This window comes from Oncorhynchus clarkii, chromosome 26 (genome assembly GCF_045791955.1).
Source record: "Oncorhynchus clarkii lewisi isolate Uvic-CL-2024 chromosome 26, UVic_Ocla_1.0, whole genome shotgun sequence".
NCBI lineage: Eukaryota > Metazoa > Chordata > Actinopteri > Salmoniformes > Salmonidae > Oncorhynchus > Oncorhynchus clarkii.
In genome coordinates, this window is record NC_092172.1 from 50,132,597 (window position 1) to 50,157,897 (window position 25,301).

Genomic DNA, 25,301 nt, shown 5'->3' on the forward strand with positions numbered 1-25,301 from the left:
AGTGACTTTAACCTCAGCAGAGGGTCTCCTACCAGCCTTCAGCCTCAGTGACTTTAACCTCAGCAGAGGGTCTTCTACCAGCCTTCAGCCTCAGTGACTTTAACCTCAGCAGAGGGTCTCCTACCAGCCTTCAGCCTCAGTGACTTTAACCTCAGCAGAGGGTCTTCTACCAGCCTTCAGCCTCAGTGACTTTAACCTCAGCAGAGGGTCTCCTACCAGCCTTCAGTCTCAGTGTCTTTAACCTCAGCAGAGGGTCTTCTACCAGCCTTCAGTCTCAGTGACTTTAACCTCAGCAGAGGGTCTCCCACCGGCCTTCAGTCTCAGTGACTTTAACCTCAGCAGAGGGTCTCCTACCAGCCTTCAGTCTCAGTGACTTTAACCTCAGCAGAGGGTCTCCTACCGGCCTTCAGTCTCAGTGACTTTAACCTCAGCAGAGGGTCTTCTACCAGCCTTCAGCCTCAGTGACTTTAACCTCAGCAGAGGGTCTCCTACCAGCCTTCAGTCTCAGTGACTTTAACCTCAGCAGAGGGTCTCCTACCGGCCTTCAGTCTCAGTGACTTTAACCTCAGCAGAGGGTCTTCTACCAGCCTTCAGCCTCAGTGACTTTAACCTCAGCAGAGGGTCTTCTACCAGCCTTCAGTCTCAGTGGCTTAAACCTCAGCAGAGGGTCTTCTACCAGCCTTCAGTCTCAGTGACTTTAACCTCAGCAGAGGGTCTTCTACCGGCCTTCAGTCTCAGTGACTTTAACCTCAGCAGAGGGTCTCCTACCAGCCTTCAGTCTCAGTGACTTTAACCTCAGGAGAGGGTCTCCTACCGGCCTTCAGTCTCAGTGACTTTAACCTCAGCAGAGGGTCTTCTACCAGCCTTCAGCCTCAGTGACTTTAACCTCAGCAGAGGGTCTTCTACCAGCCTTCAGTCTCAGTGGCTTAAACCTCAGCAGAGGGTCTTCTACCAGCCTTCAGTCTCAGTGACTTTAACCTCAGCAGAGGGTCTTCTACCGGCCTTCAGTCTCAGTGACTTTAACCTCAGCAGAGGGTCTCCTACCAGCCTTCAGTCTCAACACGGTCGCCAACAGTCCCTCTCTCTTTGTGTAGGAACATGCGGAGTGTCCAGACCCGGGTTTAAAAACTATTTTGAGATCATTTAAAATGCGGTATATGTGCTTGCCTGACTTAATGGACCAATTAAATAGTCCCAAAACTGTAAATCCTGCCCATCACCGCCCCACTTCTCCTCCCTCCTACCCTGTAAGAAGCCTTCTCCTTCTCCCTCCGGTCCTGTCAAAAGCCCTCTCCTCCTCCTCCCCCCTCCCTTCTCCCTCCTGTCCTGTCAAAAGCCCTCTCCTCCTCCTCCTCCTCCTTCTCCCTTCACCCTCCTGTCCTGTCAGAAGCCCTCTCCTCCTCCTCCCACCTCCCTTCTCCCTCCTGTCCTTTTAGAAGCCCTCTCCTCCTCCTCCTCCCACCTCCCTTCTCCATCCTGTCCTGTTAGAAGCTCTCTCCTCCTCCTCCTTCTCCCCCCTCCCTTCTCCCTCCTGTCCGGTCAAAAGCCCTCTCCTCCTCCTCCCACCTCCCTTCTCCCTCCTGTCCTGTTAGAAGCTTTCTCCTCCTCCTCCTCCTCCTCCTCCTCCTCCTCCTCCTCCTCCTCCATTCTCCCTCCTGTCCTGTCAAAAGCCCTCTCCTCCTCCTCCTCCCTTCACCCTCCTGTCCTGTTAGAAGCCCTCTCCTCCTCCTCCTCCCCCTCCCTTCTCCCTCCTGTCCTGTTAGAAGCCCTCTCCTCCTCCTCCTCCCACCTCCCTTCTCCCTCCTGTCCTTTTAGAAGCCCTCTCCTCCTCCTCCTCCCACCTCCCTTCTCCATCCTGTCCTGTTAGAAGCTCTCTCCTCCTCCTCCTTCTCCCCCCTCCCTTCTCCCTCCTGTCCTGTCAAAAGCCCTCTCCTCCTCCTCCTCCCTTCACCCTCCTGTCCTGTTAGAAGCCCTCTCCTCCTCCTCCTCCCCCTCCCTTCTCCCTCCTGTCCTGTTAGAAGCCCTCTCCTCCTCCTCCTCCCACCTCCCTTCTCCCTCCTGTCCTGTTAGAAGCCTTCTCCTCCTCCTCCCCCCTCCCTTCTCCCTCTTGTCCTGTCAAAAGCCCTCTCCTCCTCCTCCCCCCTCCCTTCTCCCACCTGTCCTGTCAAAAGCCCTCTCCTCCTCCCCCCTCCCTTCTCCCACCTGTCCTGTCAAAAGCCCTCTCCTCCTCCTCCTCCCTTCACCCTCCTGTCCTGTCAGAAGCCATCTCCTCCTCCTCCCCCCCCCCCCTCCCTTCTCCCTCCTGTCTTGTTTGAAGCCCTGGGGTTAGATCCACCACTCTGAAGAGACTGACTGGGGGTTAGATCCACCACTCTGAAGAGACTAACTGGTCTTAGATCCACCAAATATATTAGCCACAGACAACTCTCCCTGACACCAGAATGAATGTCTCTCTCTTGGCTATTAGTACCTGCCTTCACCCTCTCCTCCTCGAGGGCCCCTCTGGGCTCCAGAGGGAACCGCTCATCTCACCCTGACTAAACTCATTGTGTCTGACTCTAGGAATGTGCTGATCCTCTAGACTCTCTGCTCTGCTCACAAGTGTTATCTTTCTCTCTCTCTATCTTGCTCTGATCTGACCTCACTCTTTTCTGATCATGGTTCCGTCAGGGGAATGAGAAGGTAGCAGGATGGTTCCGTCAGGGGAATGAGAAAGTAGCAGGATGGTTCCCCCAGGGGAATGAGAAGGTAGCAGGAAGGTGTTTCCGCCAGGGGAATGAGAAGGTAGCAGGAAGGTGGTTCCGCCAGGGGAATGAGAAGGTAGCAGGAAGGTGGTTCCGCCAGGGGAATGAGAAGGTAGCAGGAAGGTTGTTCCACCAGGGGAATGAGAAGGTAGCAGGAAGGTGGTTCCGCCAGGGGAATGAGAAGGTAGCAGGAAGGTGGTTCCGCCAGGGGAATGAGAAGGTAGCAGGGTGGTTCCCCCAGGGGAATGAGAAGGTAGCAGGATGGTGGTTCCCCCAGGGGAATGAGAAGGTAGCAGGATGGTTCCGCCAGGGGAATGAGAAGGTAGCAGGATGGTTCCGCCAGGGGAATGAGAAGGTAGCAGGGTGGTTCCCCCAGGGGAATGAGAAGGTAGCAGGGTGGTTCCCCCAGGGGAATGAGAAGGTAGCAGGGTGGTTCCCCCAGGGGAATGAGAAGGTAGCAGGGTGGTTCCCCCAGGGGAATGAGAAGGTAGCAGGGTGGTTCCCCCAGGGGAATGAGAGGGTAGCAGGGTGGTTCCGTCAGGGGAATGAGAAGGTAGCAGGATGGTGGTTCCCCCAGGGGAATGAGAAGGTAGCAGGATGGTGGTTCCCCCAGGGGAATGAGAAGGTAGCAGGATGGTGGTTCCCCCAGGGGAATGAGAAGGTAGCAGGATGGTGGTTCCCCCAGGGGAATGAGAAGGTAGCAGGATGGTTCCCCCAGGGGAATGAGAAGGTAGCAGGGTGGTTCCCCCAGGGGAATGAGAAGGTAGCAGGATGGTTCCGCCAGGGGAATGAGAAGGTAGCAGGATGGTTCCGTCAGGGGAATGAGAAGGTAGCAGGATGGTTCCGTCAGGGAAATGAGAAGGTAGCAGGATGGTTCCGTCAGGGGAATGAGAAGGTAGCAGGATGGTTCCGTCAGGGGAATGAGAAGGTAGCAGGATGGTTCCGTCAGGGGAATGAGAAGGTAGCAGGATGGTTCCCCCAGGGGAATGAGAAGGTAGCAGGGTGGTTCCCCCAGGGGAATGAGAAGGTAGCAGGGTGGTTCCCCCAAGGGAATGAGAAGGTAGCAGGGTGGTTCCGTCAGGGGAATGAGAAGGTAGCAGGATGGTGGTTCCCCCAGGGGAATGAGAAGGTAGCAGGATGGTTCCGTCAGGGGAATGAGAAGGTAGCAGGATGGTGGTTCCCCCAGGGGAATGAGAAGGTAGCAGGATGGTTCCGTCAGGGGAATGAGAAGGTAGCAGGATGGTGGTTCCCCCAGGGGAATGAGAAGGTAGCAGGATGGTTCCCCCAGGGGAATGACAAGGTAGCAGGATGGTGGTTCCCCCAGGGGAATGAGAAGGTAGCAGGGTGGTTCCCCCAGGGGAATGAGAAGGTAGCAGGGTGGTTCCCCCAAGGGAATGAGAAGGTAGCAGGGTGGTTCCGTCAGGGGAATGAGAAGGTAGCAGGATGGTGGTTCCCCCAGGGGAATGAGAAGGTAGCAGGATGGTTCCGTCAGGGGAATGAGAAGGTAGCAGGATGGTGGTTCCCCCAGGGGAATGAGAAGGTAGCAGGATGGTTCCGTCAGGGGAATGAGAAGGTAGCAGGATGGTGGTTCCCCCAGGGGAATGAGAAGGTAGCAGGATGGTTCCCCCAGGGGAATGACAAGGTAGCAGGATGGTGGTTCCCCCAGGGGAATGAGAAGGTAGCAGGATGGTTCCGCCAGGGGAATGAGAAGGTAGCAGGGTGGTTCCCCCAGGGGAATGAGAAGGTAGCAGGATGGTTCCGTCAGGGGAATGAGAAGGTAGCAGGATGGTTCCGTCAGGGGAATGAGAAGGTAGCAGGGTGGTTCCCCCAGGGGAATGAGAAGGTAGCAGGATGGTTCTGTCAGGGGAATGAGAAGGTAGCAGGGTGGTTCCCCCAGGGGAATGAGAAGGTAGCAGGATGGTGGTTCCCCCAGGGGAATGAGAAGGTAGCAGGATGGTTCCCCCAGGGGAATGAGAAGGTAGCAGGGTGGTTCCCCCAGGGGAATGAGAAGGTAGCAGGATGGTGGTTCCCCCAGGGGAATGAGAAGGTAGCAGGGTGGTTCCCCCAGGGGAATGAGAAGGTAGCAGGGTGGTTCCCCCAGGGGAATGAGAAGGTAGCAGGATGGTTCCGCCAGGGGAATGAGAAGGTAGCAGGGTGGTTCCCCCAGGGGAATGAGAAGGTAGCAGGATGATTCCATCAGGGGAATGAGAAGGTAGCAGGATGGTTCCCCCAGGGGAATGAGAAGGTAGCAGGGTGGTTCCGCCAGGGGAATGAGAAGGTAGCAGGGTGGTTCCCCCAGGGGAATGAGAAGGTAGCAGGATGGTGGTTCCCCCAGGGGAATGAGAAGGTAGCAGGATATGGATAATGTAGTAGATTATAGATGTCCTGTCTGTGTCCCAGTTGTAATGTCTGTGGTTAATACAGTATATTGGACTCCTGAGCCATGGATCTGATGATGTCCTAGCTATAATATCTGTGGTTAATTCAGTATATTGGACTCCTGAGACATGTATCTGATGCCCACATGCGTATAGGAAAAAGCCCAGGGCACAGAAATTAGAAAAGGCCGAGCTGAAAATAGTGTGTCAGACTCGTTATTTATAAACTCTGACTTGGGAAAAGATTTCTACTGCTGATCGCCAGTGACTGAGTCCCAAATGGGACCCTATTGCCTATATAGTGCATAATGGCCCATAGGGCTCTGGTCAATGCACTATAAAGGGGATAGGGTTCCATAGGGCTCTGGTCTATAGTAGTGCACTATATAGGGAATAGGACTCTGGTCTATAGTAGTACCACTATATAGGGAATAGGGCTCTGGTCTATAGTAGTGCACTATATAGGGAATAGGGCCCTGGTCTATAGTAGTACCACTATATAGGGAATAGGGCTCTGGTCTATAGTAGTACCACTATATAGGGAATAGGGCTCTGGTCTATAGTAGTACCACTATATAGGGAATAGGGCTCTGGTTAATAGTAATACCACTATATAGGGAATAGGGCTCTGGTCTATAGTAGTACCACTATATAGGGAATAGGGCTCTGGTCTATAGTAGTGCACTATATAGGGAATAGGGCTCTGGTCTATAGTAGTACCACTATATAGGGAATAGGGCTCTGGTCTATAGTAGTGCACTATAAAGGGGATATGGTTCCATAGGGCTCTGATCAATAGTAGTGCACTATATAGGGAATAGGGTTCCATAGGACACATTCAGTATCACATGACAGGGCCTGTGATGAGGACTTGGCATGGCTGTTATCATATTATATAATATTAGACTGATGTAATCACATGACAGGGACTGTGAAGAGGACTTGGCTGTTATCATATTATATAATATTAGACTGATGTAATCAATCAATCAATGTGTATTTATAAAGGAGATGTCACAAAGTGCTGTACAGAAACCCAGTCTAAAACCTCAAACAGCAATGCAGATGTAGAACCATTTCCCACCAGTCTCTCTGTTATTGAGTACTGTAGCCTACTGCTGGGCCAGCCACTGTCACATGACGAGGCCAGTAGAGAGCGGTCCGCTGTCACATGACGAGGCCAGTAGAGAGCCGTCCACTGTCACATGACGAGGCCAGTAGAGAGCGGTCCACTGTCACATGACGAGGCCAGTAGAGAGCGGTCCACTGTCACATGACGAGGCCAGTAGAGCGCGGTCCACTGTCACATGACGAGGCCAGTAGAGAGCGGTCCACTGTCACATGACGAGGCCAGTAGAGAGAGCGGTCCACTGTCACATGACGAGGCCAGTAGAGGGCGGTCCACTTCGTTTTAAGTAATCCCGTAATAATAAGTAATGTATTAGACAAGTCAGAGAAGTTCCCACCATTCTGTATGACTAAATAATCATTGTCCGAGGCAGAATGACTCCTGTGCTATGGGCCAATCTCCTCCCTGTTTCTGTAGTGAGGCAGCTTGATGTAGCAGGACACCCCCTGGACAGGACACTAGTCTATCTCCTGTTTCTGTAGTGAGACAGCTTGATGGACAGGACACCCCCTGGACAGGACACTAGTCTATCTCCTGTTTCTGTAGTGAGACAGCTTGATGGACAGGACACCCCCTGGACAGGACACTAGTCTATCTCCTGTTTCTGTAGAGAGGCAGCTTGATGTAGCAGGACACCCCCTGGACAGGACACTGATGTAGCAGGACACCCCCTGGACAGGACACTGATGTAGCAGGACACCCCCTGGACAGGACACTGATGTAGCAGGACACCCCCTGGACAGGACACTGATGTAGCAGGACACCCCCTGGACAGGACACTGATGTAGCAGGACACCCCCTGGACAGGACACTATTGTAGCAGGTCACCCCCTGGACAGGACACTGATGTAGCAGGACACCCCCTGGACAGGACACTAGTCTGTCAGAGTGTTGTTGAGTACATATCCAGCTGGTCTGTTTATTAATCTACATTCTAGGCCTTTCTTCCTCTTTTCTAAATGGTGTCTATTTGTGTTGGGAGCATCCTGCCTGCTGCTCTACTGATAACACTGTGTGGGTGTGTGTGTATGCACGCTGTGTCTGTGTGTGTGTGTGTGTGTGTGTGCACGCTGTGTGTGTGTGTGTGTGCACCCATGCTTGTATCTTTTAGTTTTGTGCTTGTGTGGTTGATTAGTCTCCTTCCCAGCATCCGTCTTCTCCTCTAAGAGATTCTAGTGTTGTCTTCTATACAGAGCAGCTTCCTGTGATACAGCATGTCTGTCAGATATAGCAGCTCTCTGTGATACAGCATGTCTGTTAGATATATCACAGAGAGCTGCTATACTATACTGTGATATAGTGTCTGTCAGATGTATAGTATAGCAGCTCTGTGATATAGTGTCTGTCAGACAGATATAGTATAGCAGCTCTCTGTGATATAGTGTCTGTCAGATATATAGTATAGCAGCTCTCTGTGATAGTGTCTGTCAGATATATAGGATAGCAGCTCTCTGTGATATAGTGTCTGTCAGATATATAGTATAGCAGCTCTGTGATATAGTGTCTGTCAGATATAGCAGCTCTCTGTGATATAGTGTCTGTCAGACAGATATAGTATAGCAGCTCTCTGTGATATAGTGTCTGTCAGATATATAGTATAGCAGCTCTCTGTGATAGTGTCTGTCAGATATATAGGATAGCAGCTCTCTGTGATATAGTGTCTGTCAGATATATAGGATAGCAGCTCTCTGTGATAGTGTCTGTCAGATATAGCAGCTCTCTGTGATATAGTGTCTGTCAGATATAGCAGCTCTCTGTGATATAGTGTCTGTCAGATATAGCAGCTCTCTGTGATACAGCATGTCTGTTAGATATATCACAGAGAGCTGCTATACTATACTGTGATATAGTGTCTGTCAGATATATAGTATAGCAGCTCTCTGTGAGATAGTGTCTGTCAGATATAGCAGCTCTCTGTGATACAGCATGTCTGTTAGATATATCACAGAGAGCTGCTATACTATACTGTGATATAGTGTCTGTCAGATATATAGTATAGCAGCTCTGTGATATAGTGTCTGTCAGATATAGCAGCTCTCTGTGATATAGTGTCTGTCAGACAGATATAGTATAGCAGCTCTCTGTGATATAGTGTCTGTCAGATATATAGTATAGCAGCTCTCTGTGATAGTGTCTGTCAGATATATAGGATAGCAGCTCTCTGTGATATAGTGTCTGTCAGATATATAGGATAGCAGCTCTCTGTGATAGTGTCTGTCAGAAATAGCAGCTCTCTGTGATATAGTGTCTGTCAGATATAGCAGCTCTCTGTGATATAGTGTCTGTCAGATATAGCAGCTCTCTGTGATATAGTGTCTGTCAGATATATAGTATAGCAGCTCTCTGTGATATAGTGTCTGTCAGATATAGCAGCTCTCTGTGATATAGTGTCTGTCAGATATATAGTATAGCAGCTCTCTGTGATATAGTGTCTGTCAGATATAGCAGCTCTCTGTGATATAGTGTCTGTCAGATATATAGTATAGCAGCTCTCTGTGATATAGTGTCTGTCAGATATATAGTATAGCAGCTCTCTGTGATATAGTGTCTGTCAGATATAGCAGCTCTCTGTGATATAGTGTCTGTCAGATATATAGTATAGCAGCTCTGTGTGATATAGTGTCTGTCAGATATAGAAGCTCTGTGTGATATAGTTTCTGACAGATATAGCAGCTCTCTGTGATATAGTGTCTGTCAGATATAGCAGCTCTCTGTAATATAGTGTCTGTCAGATATATAGTATAGCAGCTCTCTGTGATATAGTGTCTGTCAGATATATAGTATAGCAGCTCTGTGTGATATAGTGTCTGTCAGATATAGAAGCTCTGTGTGATATAGTTTCTGACAGATATAGCAGCTCTCTGTGATATAGTGTCTGTCAGATATAGAAGCTCTGTGTGATATAGTGTCTGTCAGATATATAGTATAGCAGCTCTCTGTAATATAGTGTCTGTCAGATATATAGTATAGCAGCTCTCTGTGATATAGTGTCTGTCAGATATAGAAGCTCTGTGTGATATAGTGTCTGTCAGATATATAGTATAGCAGCTCTCTGTAATATAGTGTCTGTCAGATATATAGTATAGCAGCTCTCTGTGATAGTGTCTGTCAGATATAATGTATAGCAGCTCTCTGTGATATAGTGTCTGTCAGATATAGCAGCTCTCTGTGATAGTGTCTGTCAGATATATAGTATAGCAGCTCTCTGTAATATAGTGTCTGTCAGATATATAGTATAGCAGCTCTCTGTGATATAGTGTCTGTCAGATATAGCAGCTCTCTGTGATAGTGTCTGTCAGATATATAGTATAGCAGCTCTCTGTGATATAGTGTCTGTCAGATATAGCAGCTCTCTGTGATATAGTGTCTGTCAGATATATAGTATAGCAGCTCTCTGTGATAGTGTCTGTCAGATATATAGTATAGCAGCTCTCTGTGATAGTGTCTGTCAGATATATAGTATAGCAGCTCTCTGTAATATAGTGTCTGTCAGATATATAGTATAGCAGCTCTCTGTGATATAGTGTCTGTCAGATATATAGTATAGCAGCTCTCTGTGATATAGTGTCTGTCAGATATAGCAGCTCTCTGTGATAGTGTCTGTCAGATATATAGTATAGCAGCTCTCTGTAATATAGTGTCTGTCAGATATATAGTATAGCAGCTCTCTGTGATATAGTGTCTGTCAGATATAGCAGCTCTCTGTGATATAGTGTCTGTCAGATATATAGTATAGCAGCTCTCTGTAATATAGTGTCTGTCAGATATATAGTATAGCAGCTCTCTGTGATATAGTTTCTGTCAGATATAGCAGCTCTCTGATATAGTTTCTGTCAGATATAGCAGCTCTCTGTGATATAGTGTCTGTCAGATATATAGTATAGCAGCTCTCTGTGATATAGTGTCTGTCAGATATAGCAGCTCTCTGTGATATAGTGTCTGTCAGATATAGCAGCTCTCTGTAATATAGTGTCTGTCAGATATATAGTATAGCAGCTCTCTGTGATAGTGTCTGTCAGATATATAGTATAGCAGCTCTCTGTGATATAGTGTCTGTCAGATATATAGTATAGCAGCTCTCTGTGATATAGTGTCTGTCAGATATAGCAGCTCTCTGTGATATAGTGTCTGTCAGATATATAGTATAGCAGCTCTCTGTGATATAGTGTCTGTCAGATATAGCAGCTCTCTGTGATATAGTGTCTGTCAGATATATAGTATAGCAGCTCTCTGTGATATAGTGTCTGTCAGATATAGCAGCTCTCTGTGATAGTGTCTGTCAGATATATAATATAGCAGCTCTCTGTGATATAGTGTCTGTCAGATATATAGTATAGCAGCTCTCTGTGATATAGTGTCTGTCAGATATAGCAGCTCTCTGTGATATAGTGTCTGTCAGATATAGCAGCTTTCTGTGATATAGTGTCTGTCAGATATAGCAGCTCTCTGTGATATAGTGTCTGTCAGATATAGCAGCTCTCTGTGATATAGTGTCTGTCAGGTATAGCAGCTCTCTGTGATATAGTGTCTGTCAGATATAGCAGCTCTCTGTGATATAGTGTCTGTCAGATATAGCAGCTCTCTGTGATATAGTGTCTGTCAGATATATAGTATAGCAGCTCTCTGTGATATAGTGTCTGTCAGATATAGCAGCTCTGTGTGATATAGTGTCTGTCAGACAGATATATAGTATAGCAGCTCTCTGTGATATAGTGTCTGTCAGACAGATATATAGTATAGCAGCTCTCTGTGATATAGTGTCTGTCAGACAGATATATAGTATAGCAGCTCTCTGTGATATAGTGTCTGTCAGATATATAGTATAGCAGCTCTCTGTGATATAGTGTCTGTCAGATATATAGTATAGCAGCTCTCTGTGATATAGTGTCTGTCAGATATAGCAGCTCTCTGTGATATAGTGTCTGTCAGATATATAGTATAGCAGCTCTCTGTGATATAGTGTCTGTCAGATATATAGTATAGCAGCTCTCTGTGATATAGTGTCTGTCAGATATATAGTATAGCAGCTCTGTGTGATATAGTGTCTGTCAGATATAGCAGCTCTCTGTGATATAGTTTCTGACAGATATAGCAGCTCTCTGTGATATAGTGTCTGTCAGATATAGCAGCTCTCTGTGATATAGTGTCTGTCAGATATAGCAGCTCTCTGTGATATAGTGTCTGTCAGATATAGCAGCTCTCTGTGATATAGCGTCTGTCAGATATATAGTATAGCAGCTCTCTGTGATATAGTGTCTGTCAGATATAGCAGCTCTCTGTAATATAGTGTCTGTCAGATATATAGTATAGCAGCTCTCTGTGATATAGTGTCTGTCAGATATATAGTATAGCAGCTCTCTGTGATATAGTGTGGATCCTGTGGATCCAGCAGACGTATTTGGGTTCTGTATTGGATCCTGGGTTCTGTATTGGATCCTGGGTTCTGTATTGGATCCAGCAGACGTATCGGGGTTCTGTATTGGATCCTGGGTTCTGTATTGGATCCTGGGTTCTGTATTGGATCCTGTATTGGATCCTGGGTTCTGTATTGGATCCTGGGTACTGTATTGGATCCTGGGTACTGTATTGGATCTTGTGGATCCAGCAGACGTATCGGGGTTCTGTATTGGAGCCTTGGTTCTGTATTGGAGCCTTGGTTCTGTATTGGATCCTGGGTTCTGTATTGGATCCTGGGTTCTGTATTGGATCCTGGGTTCTGTATTGGATCCTTGGTTCTGTATTGGATCCTGGGTTCTGTATTGGATCCTGGGTTCTGTATTGGATCCTGTGGATCCAGGAGACGTATTGGGCTTCTGTATTGGATCCTGGGTTCTGTATTGGATCCTGGGTTCTGTATTGGATCCTGGGTTCTGTATTGGATCCTGGGTTCTGTATTGGATCCTGTGGATCCAGGAGACGTATTGGGGTTCTGTATTGGATCCTGGGTTCTGTATTGGATCCTGGGTTCTGTATTGGATCCTGGGTACTGTATTGGATCCTGGGTTCTGTATTAGATCCTGTGGATCCAGGAGACGTATTGGGGTTCTGTATTGGATCCTGGGTTCTGTATTGGATCCTGGGTACTGTATTGGATCCTGGGTTCTGTATTGGATCCTGTGGATCCAGGAGACGTATTGGGGTTCTGTATTGGATCCTGTGGATCCAGGAGACGTATTGGGGTTCTGTATTGGATCCTGGGTTCTGTATTGGATCCTGGGTTCTGTATTGGATCCTGGGTTCTGTATTGGATCCTGTGGATCCAGGAGACGTATTGGGGTTCTGTATTGGATCCTTGGTTCTGTATTGGATCCTGGGTTCTGTATTGGATCCTGGGTACTGTATTGGATCCTGGGTTCTGTATTGGATCCTGTGGATCCAGGAGACGTATTGGGGTTCTGTATTGGATCCTGTGGATCCAGGAGACGTATTCGGGTTCTGTATTGGATCCTGGGTTCTGTATTGGATCCTGGGTTCTGTATTGGATCATGGGTTCTGTATTGGATCCTGTGGATCCAGGAGACGTATTGGGGTTCTGTATTGGATCCTGGGTTCTGTATTGGATCCTGGGTTCTGTATTGGATCCTTGGTTCTGTATTGGATCCTTGGTTCTGTATTGGATCCTGTGGATCCAGGAGACGTATTGGGGTTCTGTATTGGATCCTGGGTACTGTATTGGATCCTGGGTACTGTATTGGATCCTGGGTTCTGTATTGGATCCTGTGGATCCAGGAGACGTATTGGGGTTCTGTATTGGATCCTGTGGATCCAGGAGACGTATCGGGGTTCTGTATTGGATCCTGGGTACTGTATTGGATCCTGGGTTCTGTATTGGATCCTGGGTACTGTATTGGATCCTGGGTACTGTATTGGATCCTGGGTTCTGTATTGGATCCTGGGTACTGTATTGGATCCTGGGTACTGTATTGGATCCTGGGTTCTGTATTGGATCCTGTGGATCCAGCAGACGTATTGGGGTTCATTCCGTGTCTCCATATGGACCTCATGTACTGGAGTCAAATAACCTTCCAGTTGGACTTTCTGTCTGACGAAACCAATCAGGGTTTTCTGTCTGACGGAACCAATCAGGGTTTTCTGTCTGACGGAACCAATCAGGGTTTTCTGTCTGACGGAACCAATCAGGGTTTTCTGTCTGACGGAACCAATCAGGGTTTTCTGTCTGACGGAACCAATCAGGGTTTTCTGTCTGACGGAACCAATCAGGGTTTTCTGTCTGACGGAACCAATCAGGGTTTTCTGTCTGACGGAACCAATCAGGGTTTTCTGTCTGACGGAACCAATCAGGGTTTTCTGTTGACTGGCAGCGTTTTGAATTTACCCGCACATTTTAATAAATGTTCATTACTTTCGTCACCGGATCAGGGCTTCCGCCCAGGTCGCCGGATCAGGGCTTCCGCCCAGGTCGCCGGATCAGGGCTTCCGCCCAGGTCGCCGGATCAGGGCTTCCGCCCAGGTCGCCGGATCAGGGCTTCCGCCCAGGTCGCCGGATCAGGGCTTCCGCCCAGGTCGCCGGATCAGGGCTTCCGCCCAGGTCGCCGGATCAGGGCTTCCGCCCAGGTCGCCGGATCAGGGCTTCCGCCCAGGTCGCCGGATCAGGGCTTCCGCCCAGGTCGCCGGATCAGGGCTTCCACCCATGCTGTTCAGAATGCCAGAAATCACATTTTGTTTATGGTAATTAAGAACATGCATATCTGATGCAACAGCGTGCGTCATTCTTACTGAATTCCGATGAGCAATTTGAAATGTGAAATGAAGTAAATATAATTACATTTCCCAAATCATATGGCCTAAATAGCTTGGCCTCTACTGGCCCCTCTGGCCTCTACTAGTTTCTACTGTCTACTGGCTTCTCTGATCTCTACTGGCTTCTGTACTCCTGCCTCTCTGTTCTCTGTACTCTGGCCTCTTTGGGCTGTTCTCGCCCCTACTGGCCTCTCTGGCTCTGTACTCTGGCCTCTTTGGGCTGTTCTGGCCCCTACTGGCCTCTCTGGCTCTGTACTCTGGCCTCTTTGGGCTGTTCTGGCCCCTACTGGCCTCTGTTCTCTGTACTCTGGCCTCTTTGGGCTGTTCTGGCCCCTACTGGCCTCTCTGGCTCTGTACTCTGGCCTCTTTGGGCTGTTCTGGCCCCTACTGGCCTCTCTGTTCTCTGTACTCTGGCCTCTTTGGGCTGTTCTGGCCCCTACTGGCCTCTCTGTTCTCTGTACTCGTCCACTTCCCACTTCCTTCCTTCCTTCCTTTCCTTCCTTCCTTCCTCAGCTCCTCTTAGTGTGAACTCTGCTTCCTGCACTGTGCTGTCATCTGCTATCTCTCTTAGCTCAGTGTTCTGTTATCAGGATCAGTTTGACCTGCCGATATGTTACTCTGCATGACGCCGCAGCACAACATGAACCCAGGTATCTAAGACTTAGATGGCAGTGTCAGTTCAAGTAGGACAACGGTAGACAGTTGCTGAACAATCCAATATGTTTTTAAACATTCCTTAGTAGTAAAGAATAAACAGTAATGTAGATGTGTTTTACAGTGCCAGGTGTTCAGCTGACAAATGAGACTGGTCGTTATTTACCCGTCTGTACGGGTAAACATCTTTTATAGTTACACCATCGTTGTTCTGTTAATTTCCCATGTCAGTTTTATATTTGATTTCACCTTCATTTAACCAGGTAGGCTAGTTGAGAACACCTTTATTTAACCAGGTAGGCTAGTTGAGAACACCTTCATTTAACCAGGTAGGCTAGTTGAGAACACCTTCATTTAACCAGGTAGGCTAGTTGAGAACACCTTTATTTAACCAGGTAGGCTAGTTGAGAACACCTTCATTTAACCAGGTAGGCTAGTTGAGAACACCTTTATTTAACCAGGTAGGCAAGTTGAGAACACCTTTATTTAACCAGGTAGGCTAGTTGAGAACACCTTTATTTAACCAGGTAGGCTAGTTGAGAACACCTTTATTTAACCAGGTAGGCTAGTTGAGAACACGTTCTCATTTACAACTGCGACCCTGACCAAGATGAAGCAAAGCAGTTCGACACAAACAACAACACAGAGTTACGCATGGAGCAAACAATAAACAAGGCAATAACACAAACAAGTCAATGACACAGTAGAGAAAAGACAGTCTATATACAGTGTGTGCAAAAGGCATGAGGAGGTGGGCAATAAATAGGCCATAGGAGCGAATAATTACAATTTAGAAGATTAACACTGGAGTGATAAATGAGCAGATGATGATGTGTAAGTAGAGATACTGGTGTGCAAAAGAGCAGAAAAGTAAATAAAAACAGTATGGGGATGAGGTAGGTAGATTGGGTGGGCTTTTTACAGATGGACTATCAGAATCATAAAACACGGGATGAGATGTTAACTGTCCATTGTGCCAATAGATGGTATGCACTCACATGAGAGATGGACTATGTACAGCTGCAGTGATCGGGTTAGCTGCTCAGATAGATGATGTTTAAAATTGGTGAGGGAAATAAGTCTCCAACTTCAGCGATCTTTGCAATTCGTTCCAGTCACTGGCAGTAGAGAACTGGAAGGAAAGGAGGCCAAATGAGGTGTCTACCTCTGCCTGACAACAGAGAGAAGCAGGACAACAGAACTCTGTTTCCCACGTCAGTCCTCTACTCTGCCTGACAACAGAACTCTGACCCCCTTAGAGGAAGAAACAGGAAATGTCCATGTTCCGTTCTGGAAAACCCCACCGGTCGTCGTCCTGAGTTAAATGGATGCTGATTGTGTTGTTTGGTGTCTGGGGACGTGACTCTCTTTCAGAAGCCAAGCAAGGAGTCTCTGTTAAAGGATCTACTGATGATATGGAGGCTGCATCCTCATGTTTTAGATACGGGTCGTAGGGAGGATGTTATCATAAAGTATTGATACGGGTCGTAGGGAGGATGTTACCATACGGTATTGATACGGGTCGTAGGGAGGATGTTATCATAAAGTATTGATACGGGTCGTAGGGAGGATGTTACCATACGGTATTGATACGGGTCGTAGGGAGGATGTTATCATACAGTATTGATACGGGTCGTAGGGAGGATGTTATCATACAGTATTGATACGGGTCGTAGGGAGGATGTTATCATACAGTATTGATATGGGTCGTAGGGAGGATGTTATCATAAAGTATTGATATGGGTCGTAGGGAGGATGTTATCATATAGTATTGATATGGGTCGTAGGGAGGATGTTATAAAGTATTGATACGGGTCGTAGGATGTTATAAAGTATTGATACGGGTCGTAGGGAGGATGTTACCATGATTTATTGATACGGGTCGTAGGGGGGATGTTATCATAAAGTATTGATACGGGTCGTAGGGAGGATGTTACCATGATTTATTGATACGGGTCGTAGGGGGGATGTTACCATGATTTATTGATACGGGTCGTAGGGGGGATGTTATCATAAAGTATTGATACGGGTCGTAGGGAGGATGTAAATCACATTCCTGAACACTGATAGGCCACTAGATACTGCCTGATCTGTGTAAATCACATTCCTGAACACTGATAGGCCACTAGATACTGTCTGATCTGTGTAAATCACATAACTGAACACTGATAGGCCACTAGATACTGTCTGATCTGTGTAAATCACATTCCTGAACACTGATAGGCCACTAGATACTGTCTGATCTGTGTAAATCACATAACTGAACACTGATAGGCCACTAGATACTGTCTGATCTGTGTAAATCACATTCCTGAACACTGATAGGCCACTAGATACTGCCTGATCTGTGTAAATCACATTCCTGAACACAGATCGGCCACTAGATACTGCCTGATCTGTGTAAATCACATTCCTGAACACTGATAGGCCACTAGATACTGCCTGATCTGTGTAAATCACATTCCTGAACACTGATAGGCCACTAGATACTGCCTGATCTGTGTAAATCACATTCCTGAACACTGATAGGCCACTAGATACTGCCTGATCTGTGTAAATCACATTCCTGAACACAGATAGGCCACTAGATACTGTCTGATCTGTGTAAATCACATTCCTGAACACTGATAGGCCACTAGATACTGCCTGATCTGTGTAAATCACATTCCTGAACACTGATAGGCCACTAGATACTGCCTGATCTGTGTAAATCACATTCCTGAACACTGATAGGCCACTAGATACTGCCTGATCTGTGTAAATCACATTCCTGAACACTGATAGGCCACTAGATACTGCCTGATCTGTGTAAATCACATTCCTGAACACAGATAGGCCACTAGATACTGTCTGATCTGTGTAAATCACATTCCTGAACACTGATAGGCCACTAGATACTGCCTGATCTGTGTAAATCACATTCCTGAACACTGATAGGCCACTAGATACTGCCTGATCTGTGTAAATCACATTCCTGAACACTGATAGGCCACTAGATACTGCCTGATCTGTGTAAATCACATTCCTGAACACTGATAGGCCACTAGATACTGTCTGATCTGTGTAAATCACATAACTGAACACTGATAGGCCACTAGATACTGTCTGATCTGTGTAAATCACATTCCTGAACACTGATAGGCCACTAGATACTGTCTGATCTGTGTAAATCACATAACTGAACACTGATAGGCCACTAGATACTGTCTGATCTGTGTAAATCACATTCCTGAACACTGATAGGCCACTAGATACTGTCTGATCTGTGTAAATCACATTCCTGAACACTGATAGGCCACTAGATACTGCCTGATCTGTGTAAATCACATTCCTGAACACTGATAGGCCACTAGATACTGTCTGATCTGTGTAAATCACATTCCTGAACACTGATAGGCCACTAGATACTGCCTGATCTGTGTAAATCACATTCCTGAACACAGATAGGCCACTAGATACTGCCTGATCTGTGTAAATCACATTCCAGATCACTGATAGGCCACTAGATACTGCCTGATCTGTGTAAATCACATTCCTGAACACTGATAGGCCACTAGATACTGTCTGATCTGTGTAAATCACATTCCTGATCACTGATAGGCCACTAGATACTGTCTGATCTGTGTAAATCACATTCCTGAACACAGATAGGCCACTAGAAACTGCCTGATCTGTGGTGTTCAGTGTTGTTGTTTAGAGGTTGTTGGTATCCATGGTGACAGCAGTGAATGGTGGTAGTACGGTTTACTGCTATGACCACATCTGACCGTTGACGTGTGTGTGTGTGTGTGTCACAATATTTGCTATACAAACACACACACACACACACACACACACACACACACACACGGATCCCCTGCGGTGTGTAACCACAGCCACGGCTCATAATCTTCTGACAGTTGTTTAGATGGCTGGTTTGTCTCTCTGAAAGGAGATATGCTCTGTCTCTCTGTGTCTATCTGTCGGTCTGAACTTGATCTACTGCAGAGTCTGAATCTGGGCTTTACAGTCTTGAGGCTCCACGTCTCAAGGTTTCAGAGTAGAAGTGCTGATTTATGATCAGTTCTGCCTTTTTAGGTCCCAAACCCTTTACTAAACACTACAGTAGACCTATCTAAACAACCCCCCTGTTCTAAGGGGGGGGGGGGGGGTTAACCTCTTTACTAAACACTACAGTAGACCTATCTAAACAACCCCCCTGCTCTAAGGGGGGGGGTGACCCCTTTACTAAACACTACAGTAGACCTATATAAACAACCCCCCTGCTCTAAGGGGGGGGTGACCCCTTTACTAAACACTACAGTAGACCTATCTAAACAACCCCCCCTGCTCTAAGGGGGGGGGGGGGTTAACCTCTTTACTAAACACTACAGTAGACCTATCTAAACAACCCCCCCTGCTCTAAGGGGGGTGGGGGGGTTAACCTCTTTACTAAACACTACAGTAGACCTATCTAAACAACCCCCCTGCTCTAAGGGGGGGGGGGGGTAACCCCTTTACTAAACACTACAGTAGACCTATCTAAACAACCCCCCCTGCTCTAAGGGGGGTGGGGGGGGTTAACCTCTTTACTAAACACTACAGTAGACCTATCTAAACAACCCCCCTGCTCTAAGGGGGGGGGGGGTGTAACCCCTTTACTAAACACTACAGTAGACCTATCTAAACAACCCCCCTGCTCTAAGGGGGGGGGGGGGGGTTAACCCCTTTACTAAACACTACAGTAGACCTATCTAAACAACCCCCTGCTCTAAGGGGGGTGGGGGGTAACCCCTTTACTAAACACTACAGTAGACCTATCTAAACAACCCCCCTGTTCTAAGGGGGGGGGGGGGGGGGTAACCCCTTTACTAAACACTACAGTAGACCTATCTAAACAACCCCCTGCTCTAAGGGGGGTGGGGGGTAACCCCTTTACTAAACACTACAGTAGACCTATCTAAACAACCCCCCCTGCTCTAATGGGGGGGGGGGGGGGGGTTAACCCCTTTACTAAACACTACAGTAGACCTATCTAAACAACCGCCCCTGCTCTAAGGGGGGGGGGGGGTTAACCTCTTTACTAAACACTACAGTAGACCTATCTAAACAACCCCCCCTGCTCTAAGGGGGGTGGGGGGTAACCCCTTTACTAAACACTACAGTAGACCTATCTAAACAACCCCCCTGTTCTAAGGGGGGGGGGGGGGGGTAACCCCTTTACTAAACACTACAGTAGACCTATCTAAACAACCCCCCTGCTCTAAGGGGGGGGGGGGTTAACCCCTTTACTAAACACTACAGTAGACCTATCTAAACAACCCCCCTGCTCTAAGGGGGGGGGGGGGGGGTGACCCCTTTACTAAACACTACAGTCTCCCCGGTCGTGTGGGGACGTCTCCCCGGTCGTCTCCCCGGTCGTGTGTGGACGTCTCCCCGGTCGTCTCCCCGGTCATGTGGGATGTCTCCCCGGTCGTGTGGGATGTTAATGTTAACCTCATCACTTTGATCTCTTTCAGAGAAGCTGTACAACTCTCATGGACCTGAGCTCCGGAGGTCCCTGTTCTCCCTCAAGCAGCTCTTCGAGGTAAAGACCAGTTAATTATCTCTGGTTAGGACCAGTGTATTATCTCTGGTTAGGACCAGTATATTATCTCTGGTTAGGACCAGTGTATTATCTCTGGTTAGGACCAGTGTATTATCTCTGGTTAGGACCAGTGTATTATCTCTGGTTAGGACCAGTATATTATCTATGGTTAGGACCAGTATATTATCTATGGTAGAGACCAGTGTATTATCTCTGGTTAGGACCAGTATATTATCTCTGATAGAGACCAGTATATTATCTATGATTAGGACCAGTATATTATCTATGGTAGAGACCAGTGTATTATCTCTGGTTAGGACCAGTGTATTATCTCTGATAGAGACCAGTATATTATCTATGATTAGGACCAGTATATTATCTATGGTAGAGACCAGTGTATTATCTCTGGTTAGGACCAGTATATTATCTATGGTTAGGACCAGTATATTATCTATGGTTAGGACCAGTATATTATCTATGGTTAGGACCAGTATATTATCTCTGGTTAGGACCAGTATATTATCTCTGGTTAGGACCAGTATATTATCTATGGTTAGGACCAGTATATTATCTCTGGTTAGGACCAGTATATTATCTCTGGTTAGGACCAGTATATTATCTCTGGTTAGGACCAGTATATTATCTCTGGTTAGGACCAGTATATTATCTCTGGTTAGGACCAGTATATTATCTCTGGTTAGGACCAGTATATTATCTCTGGTTAGGACCAGTATATTATCTATGGTAGAGACCAGTATATTATCTCTGGTTAGGACCAGTATACTAGACGTTACTGAGTCCCACCCACCGTTTATTAGACTTGCTGATTCTCTCCATATCACATCGACCATCCTCCCTCCTCTTCCTCTCTCTGTGAGCTGGTGCCAACATGGCCAGTGGAAACAGCTCTACTCTGTGTCTGATAGGACTGGAACAGAGGAACCTGGAAGAATAGAGATGGGGGGGGGGGGGGGGACGGAGAGAGAGGGAGGAGACGGGCGGTAGAGAGGGGGGAGAGAGAGAGGGGGAGACTTGGGGAGAGAGGGGGAGACTGGGAGAGAGTGGGGGAGACTTGGGGAGAGAGAGAGAGGGGGAGACTGGGAGAGAGCGGGGGAGACTGGGAGAGAGAGAGAGAGGGGGGAGATGGGGGAGACGGCGAGAGGGGGGAGATGGGGAGACGGCGAGAGGGGGGAGATGGGGAGACTGGGAGAGGGAGAGAGCGAGGGGGGAGACTGGGAGAGGGAGAGAGCGAGGGGGGAGACTGGGAGAGGGAGAGGGAGAGAGAGAGAGAGCACATACCAGTCATGCCAGAGACTTCATTGTAATCATTTGAGAGATGAAGGCTTGATAATTGAAGGTGACGTAAATGTCCAGGCCGTGTCCCCAACAGGGTTGTGTGGAGAAGCTAACAGTTTGTTTGTTTTACACCCGTTGAGAATGACACTAGTTCCTCGTGTTGAAAATCCTTCCCAGCGGTCTCTCCCTTTTCCAGAACCACTCAGCAGCGTGAAACCGGGAAATGTGTCCTGCTCTGATCCAGTGGAAACGTCCTCAAACAGGGACACCTACCTGACTACTTCTTATCAGTGCTTGACTTGGACTGAAACAGGTTACCCTCATTTCTGGGTGCTGGTACCGGTTTTATATTTAGGGACAGGAAATAGTTTTTGAGCTAATATTCTATATCAGAGGGAACAGGAGCTCCAGCTGTAGAACATGTTTTGAGGTGCCGGTACTCGGCTCCGGTGAGCTCCTGCCAAAGGTCAAGCACCGCTTCTTATCACCTTGATCAAATGGTCTCCAGCTGTGTCTGTCCCGAGCTCACTGGGCAGGGACACTCTGAGGGACCAGGATAGGTGATACAATGTTGCAAGTTTACTAGTGAGACCTTCAGGTTGGAACCATTTTTAGTTAATAGTTGATACAATGTTGCTAGTTTGTTGGTGAGACCTTCAGGCTGGAGCCATTTTTAGTTAATAGTTGATACAATGTTGCTGGTGAGACCTTCAGGCTGGAGTCATTTTTAGTTAATAGTTGATACAATGTTGCTAGTTTGTTGGTGAGACCTTCAGGCTGGAGCCATTTTTAGTTAATAGTTGATACAATGTTGCTGGTGAGACCTTCAGGTTGGAGCCATTTTTAGTTAATAGTTGATACAATGTTGCTGGTGAGACCTTCAGGCTGGAGTCATTTTTAGTTAATAGTTGATACAATGTTGCTGGTGAGACCTTCAGGCTGGAGTCATTTTTAGTTAATAGTTGATACAATGTTGCTGGTGAGACCTTCAGGTTGGAGTCATTTTTAGTTAATAGTTGATACAATGTTGCTAGTTTGTTGGTGAGACCTTCAGGCTGGAGTCATTTTTAGTTAATAATTGATACAATGTTGCTAGTTTGTTGGTGAGACCTTCAGGCTGGAGTCATTTTTAGTTAATAGTTGATACAATGTTGCTGGTGAGACCTTCAGGCTGGAGTCATTTTTAGTTAATAGTTGATACAATGTTGCTAGTGAGACCTTCAGGTTGGAGCCATTTTTAGTTAATAGTTGATACAATGTTGCTGGTGAGACCTTCAGGCTGGAGCCATTTTTAGTTAATAGTTGATACAATGTTGCTGGTGAGACCTTCAGGCTGGAGTCATTTTTAGTTAATAGTTGATACAATGTTGCTGGTGAGAGACCTTCAGGCTGGAGTCATTTTTAGTTAATAGTTTATACAATGTTGCTGGTGAGACCTTCAGGCTGGAGTCATTTTTAGTTAATAGTTGATACAATGTTGCTGGTGAGACCTTCAGGCTGGAGTCATTTTTAGTTAATAGTTGATACAATGTTGCTGGTGAGACCTTCAGGCTGGAGCCATTTTTAGTTAATAGTTGATACAATGTTGCTGGTGAGACCTTCAGGCTGGAGTAATTTTTAGTTAATAGTTGATACAATGTTGCTAGTTTACTGGTGAGACCTTCAGGTTGGAGCCATTTTTAGTTAATAGTTGATACAATGTTGCTAGTTTGTTGGTGAGACCTTCAGGCTGGAGTCATTTTTAGTTAATAGTTGATACAATGTTGCTGGTGAGACCTTCAGGCTGGAGTCATTTTTAGTTAATAGTTGATACAATGTTGCTGGTGAGACCTTCAGGCTGGAGTCATTTTTAGTTAATAGTTGATACAATGTTGCTAGTTTGTTGGTGAGACCTTCAGGCTGGAGTCATTTTTAGTTAATAGTTGATACAATGTTGCTGGTGAGACCTTCAGGCTGGAGTCATTTTTAGTTAATAGTTGATACAATGTTGCTAGTTTGTTGGTGAGACCTTCAGGCTGGAGTCATTTTTAGTTAATAGTTGATGCAATGTTGCTAGTTTGTTGGTGAGACCTTCAGGCTGGAGTCATTTTTAGTTAATAGTTGATACAATGTTGCTGGTGAGACCTTCAGGCTGGAGCCATTTTTAGTTAATAGTTGATACAATGTTGCTGGTGAGACCTTCAGGCTGGAGCCATTTTTAGTTAATAGTTGATACAATGTTGCTGGTGAGACCTTCAGGCTGGAGTCATTTTTAGTTAATAGTTGATACAATGTTGCTGGTGAGACCTTCAGGCTGGAGTCATTTTTAGTTAATAGTTGATACAATGTTGCTGGTGAGACCTTCAGGCTGGAGTCATTTTTAGTTAATAGTTTATACAATGTTGCTGGTGAGACCTTCAGGCTGGAGTCATTTTTAGTTAATAGTTGATACAATGTTGCTGGTGAGACCTTCAGGCTGGAGTCATTTTTAGTTAATAGTTGATACAATGTTGCTGGTGAGACCTTCAGGCTGGAGTCATTTTTAGTTAATAGTTGATACAATGTTGCTGGTGAGACCTTCAGGCTGGAGTCATTTTTAGTTAATAGTTGATACAATGTTGCTGGTGAGACCTTCAGGCTGGAGTCATTTTTAGTTAATAGTTGATACAATGTTGCTGGTGAGACCTTCAGGCTGGAGTCATTTTTAGTTAATAGTTGATACAATGTTGCTGGTGAGACCTTCAGGCTGGAGTCATTTTTAGTTAATAGTTGATACAATGTTGCTGGTGAGACCTTCAGGCTGGAGTCATTTTTAGTTAATAGTTGATACAATGTTGCTGGTGAGACCTTCAGGCTGGAGTCATTTTTAGTTAATAGTTGATACAATGTTGCTGGTGAGACCTTCAGGCTGGAGTCATTTTTAGTTAATAGTTGATACAATGTTGTTGGTGAGACCTTCAGGTTGGAGTCATTTTTAGTTAATAGTTGATACAATGTTGCTGGTGAGACCTTCAGGTTGGAGTCATTTTTAGTTAATAGTTGATACAATGTTGCTAGTTTGTTGGTGAGACCTTCAGGCTGGAGTCATTTTTAGTTAATAGTTGATACAATGTTGCTAGTTTGTTGGTGAGACCTTCAGGCTGGAGTCATTTTTAGTTAATAGTTGATACAATGTTGCTGGTGAGACCTTCAGGCTGGAGTAATTTTTAGTTAATAGTTGATACAATGTTGCTAGTTTACTGGTGAGACCTTCAGGTTGGAGCCATTTTTAGTTAATAGTTGATACAATGTTGCTAGTTTGTTGGTGAGACCTTCAGGTTGGAGCCATTTTTAGTTAATAGTTAATACAATGTTGCTAGTTTGTTGGTGAGACCTTCAGGCTGGAGTCATTTTTAGTTAATAGTTGATACAATGTTGCTGGTGAGACCTTCAGGCTGGAGTCATTTTTAGTTAATAGTTGATACAATGTTGCTGGTGAGACCTTCAGGCTGGAGTCATTTTTAGTTAATAGTTGATACAATGTTGCTAGTTTGTTGGTGAGACCTTCAGGCTGGAGTCATTTTTAGTTAATAGTTGATACAATGTTGCTGGTGAGACCTTCAGGCTGGAGTCATTTTTAGTTAATAGTTGATACAATGTTGCTAGTTTGTTGGTGAGACCTTCAGGCTGGAGTCATTTTTAGTTAATAGTTGATGCAATGTTGCTAGTTTGTTGGTGAGACCTTCAGGCTGGAGTCATTTTTAGTTAATAGTTGATACAATGTTGCTGGTGAGACCTTCAGGCTGGAGTCATTT

General features: G+C 46.4%; 1 protein-coding gene across 7 annotated transcripts in view; it reads left to right on the plus strand.

The window, feature by feature from the left end:
* The window catches only part of LOC139385248 (FH1/FH2 domain-containing protein 1-like), a 172,313-nt gene that overhangs the window by 59,918 nt on the left and 87,094 nt on the right, over nucleotides 1-25,301 (plus strand). For all 7 annotated transcript variants that reach the window (XM_071130399.1, XM_071130401.1, XM_071130402.1 and 4 more), the window contains exon 4: nucleotides 20,165-20,232. In XM_071130399.1, the coding sequence (XP_070986500.1) occupies nucleotides 20,165-20,232 (68 nt within the window). The remainder of the gene's footprint in view (nucleotides 1-20,164; nucleotides 20,233-25,301) is intronic.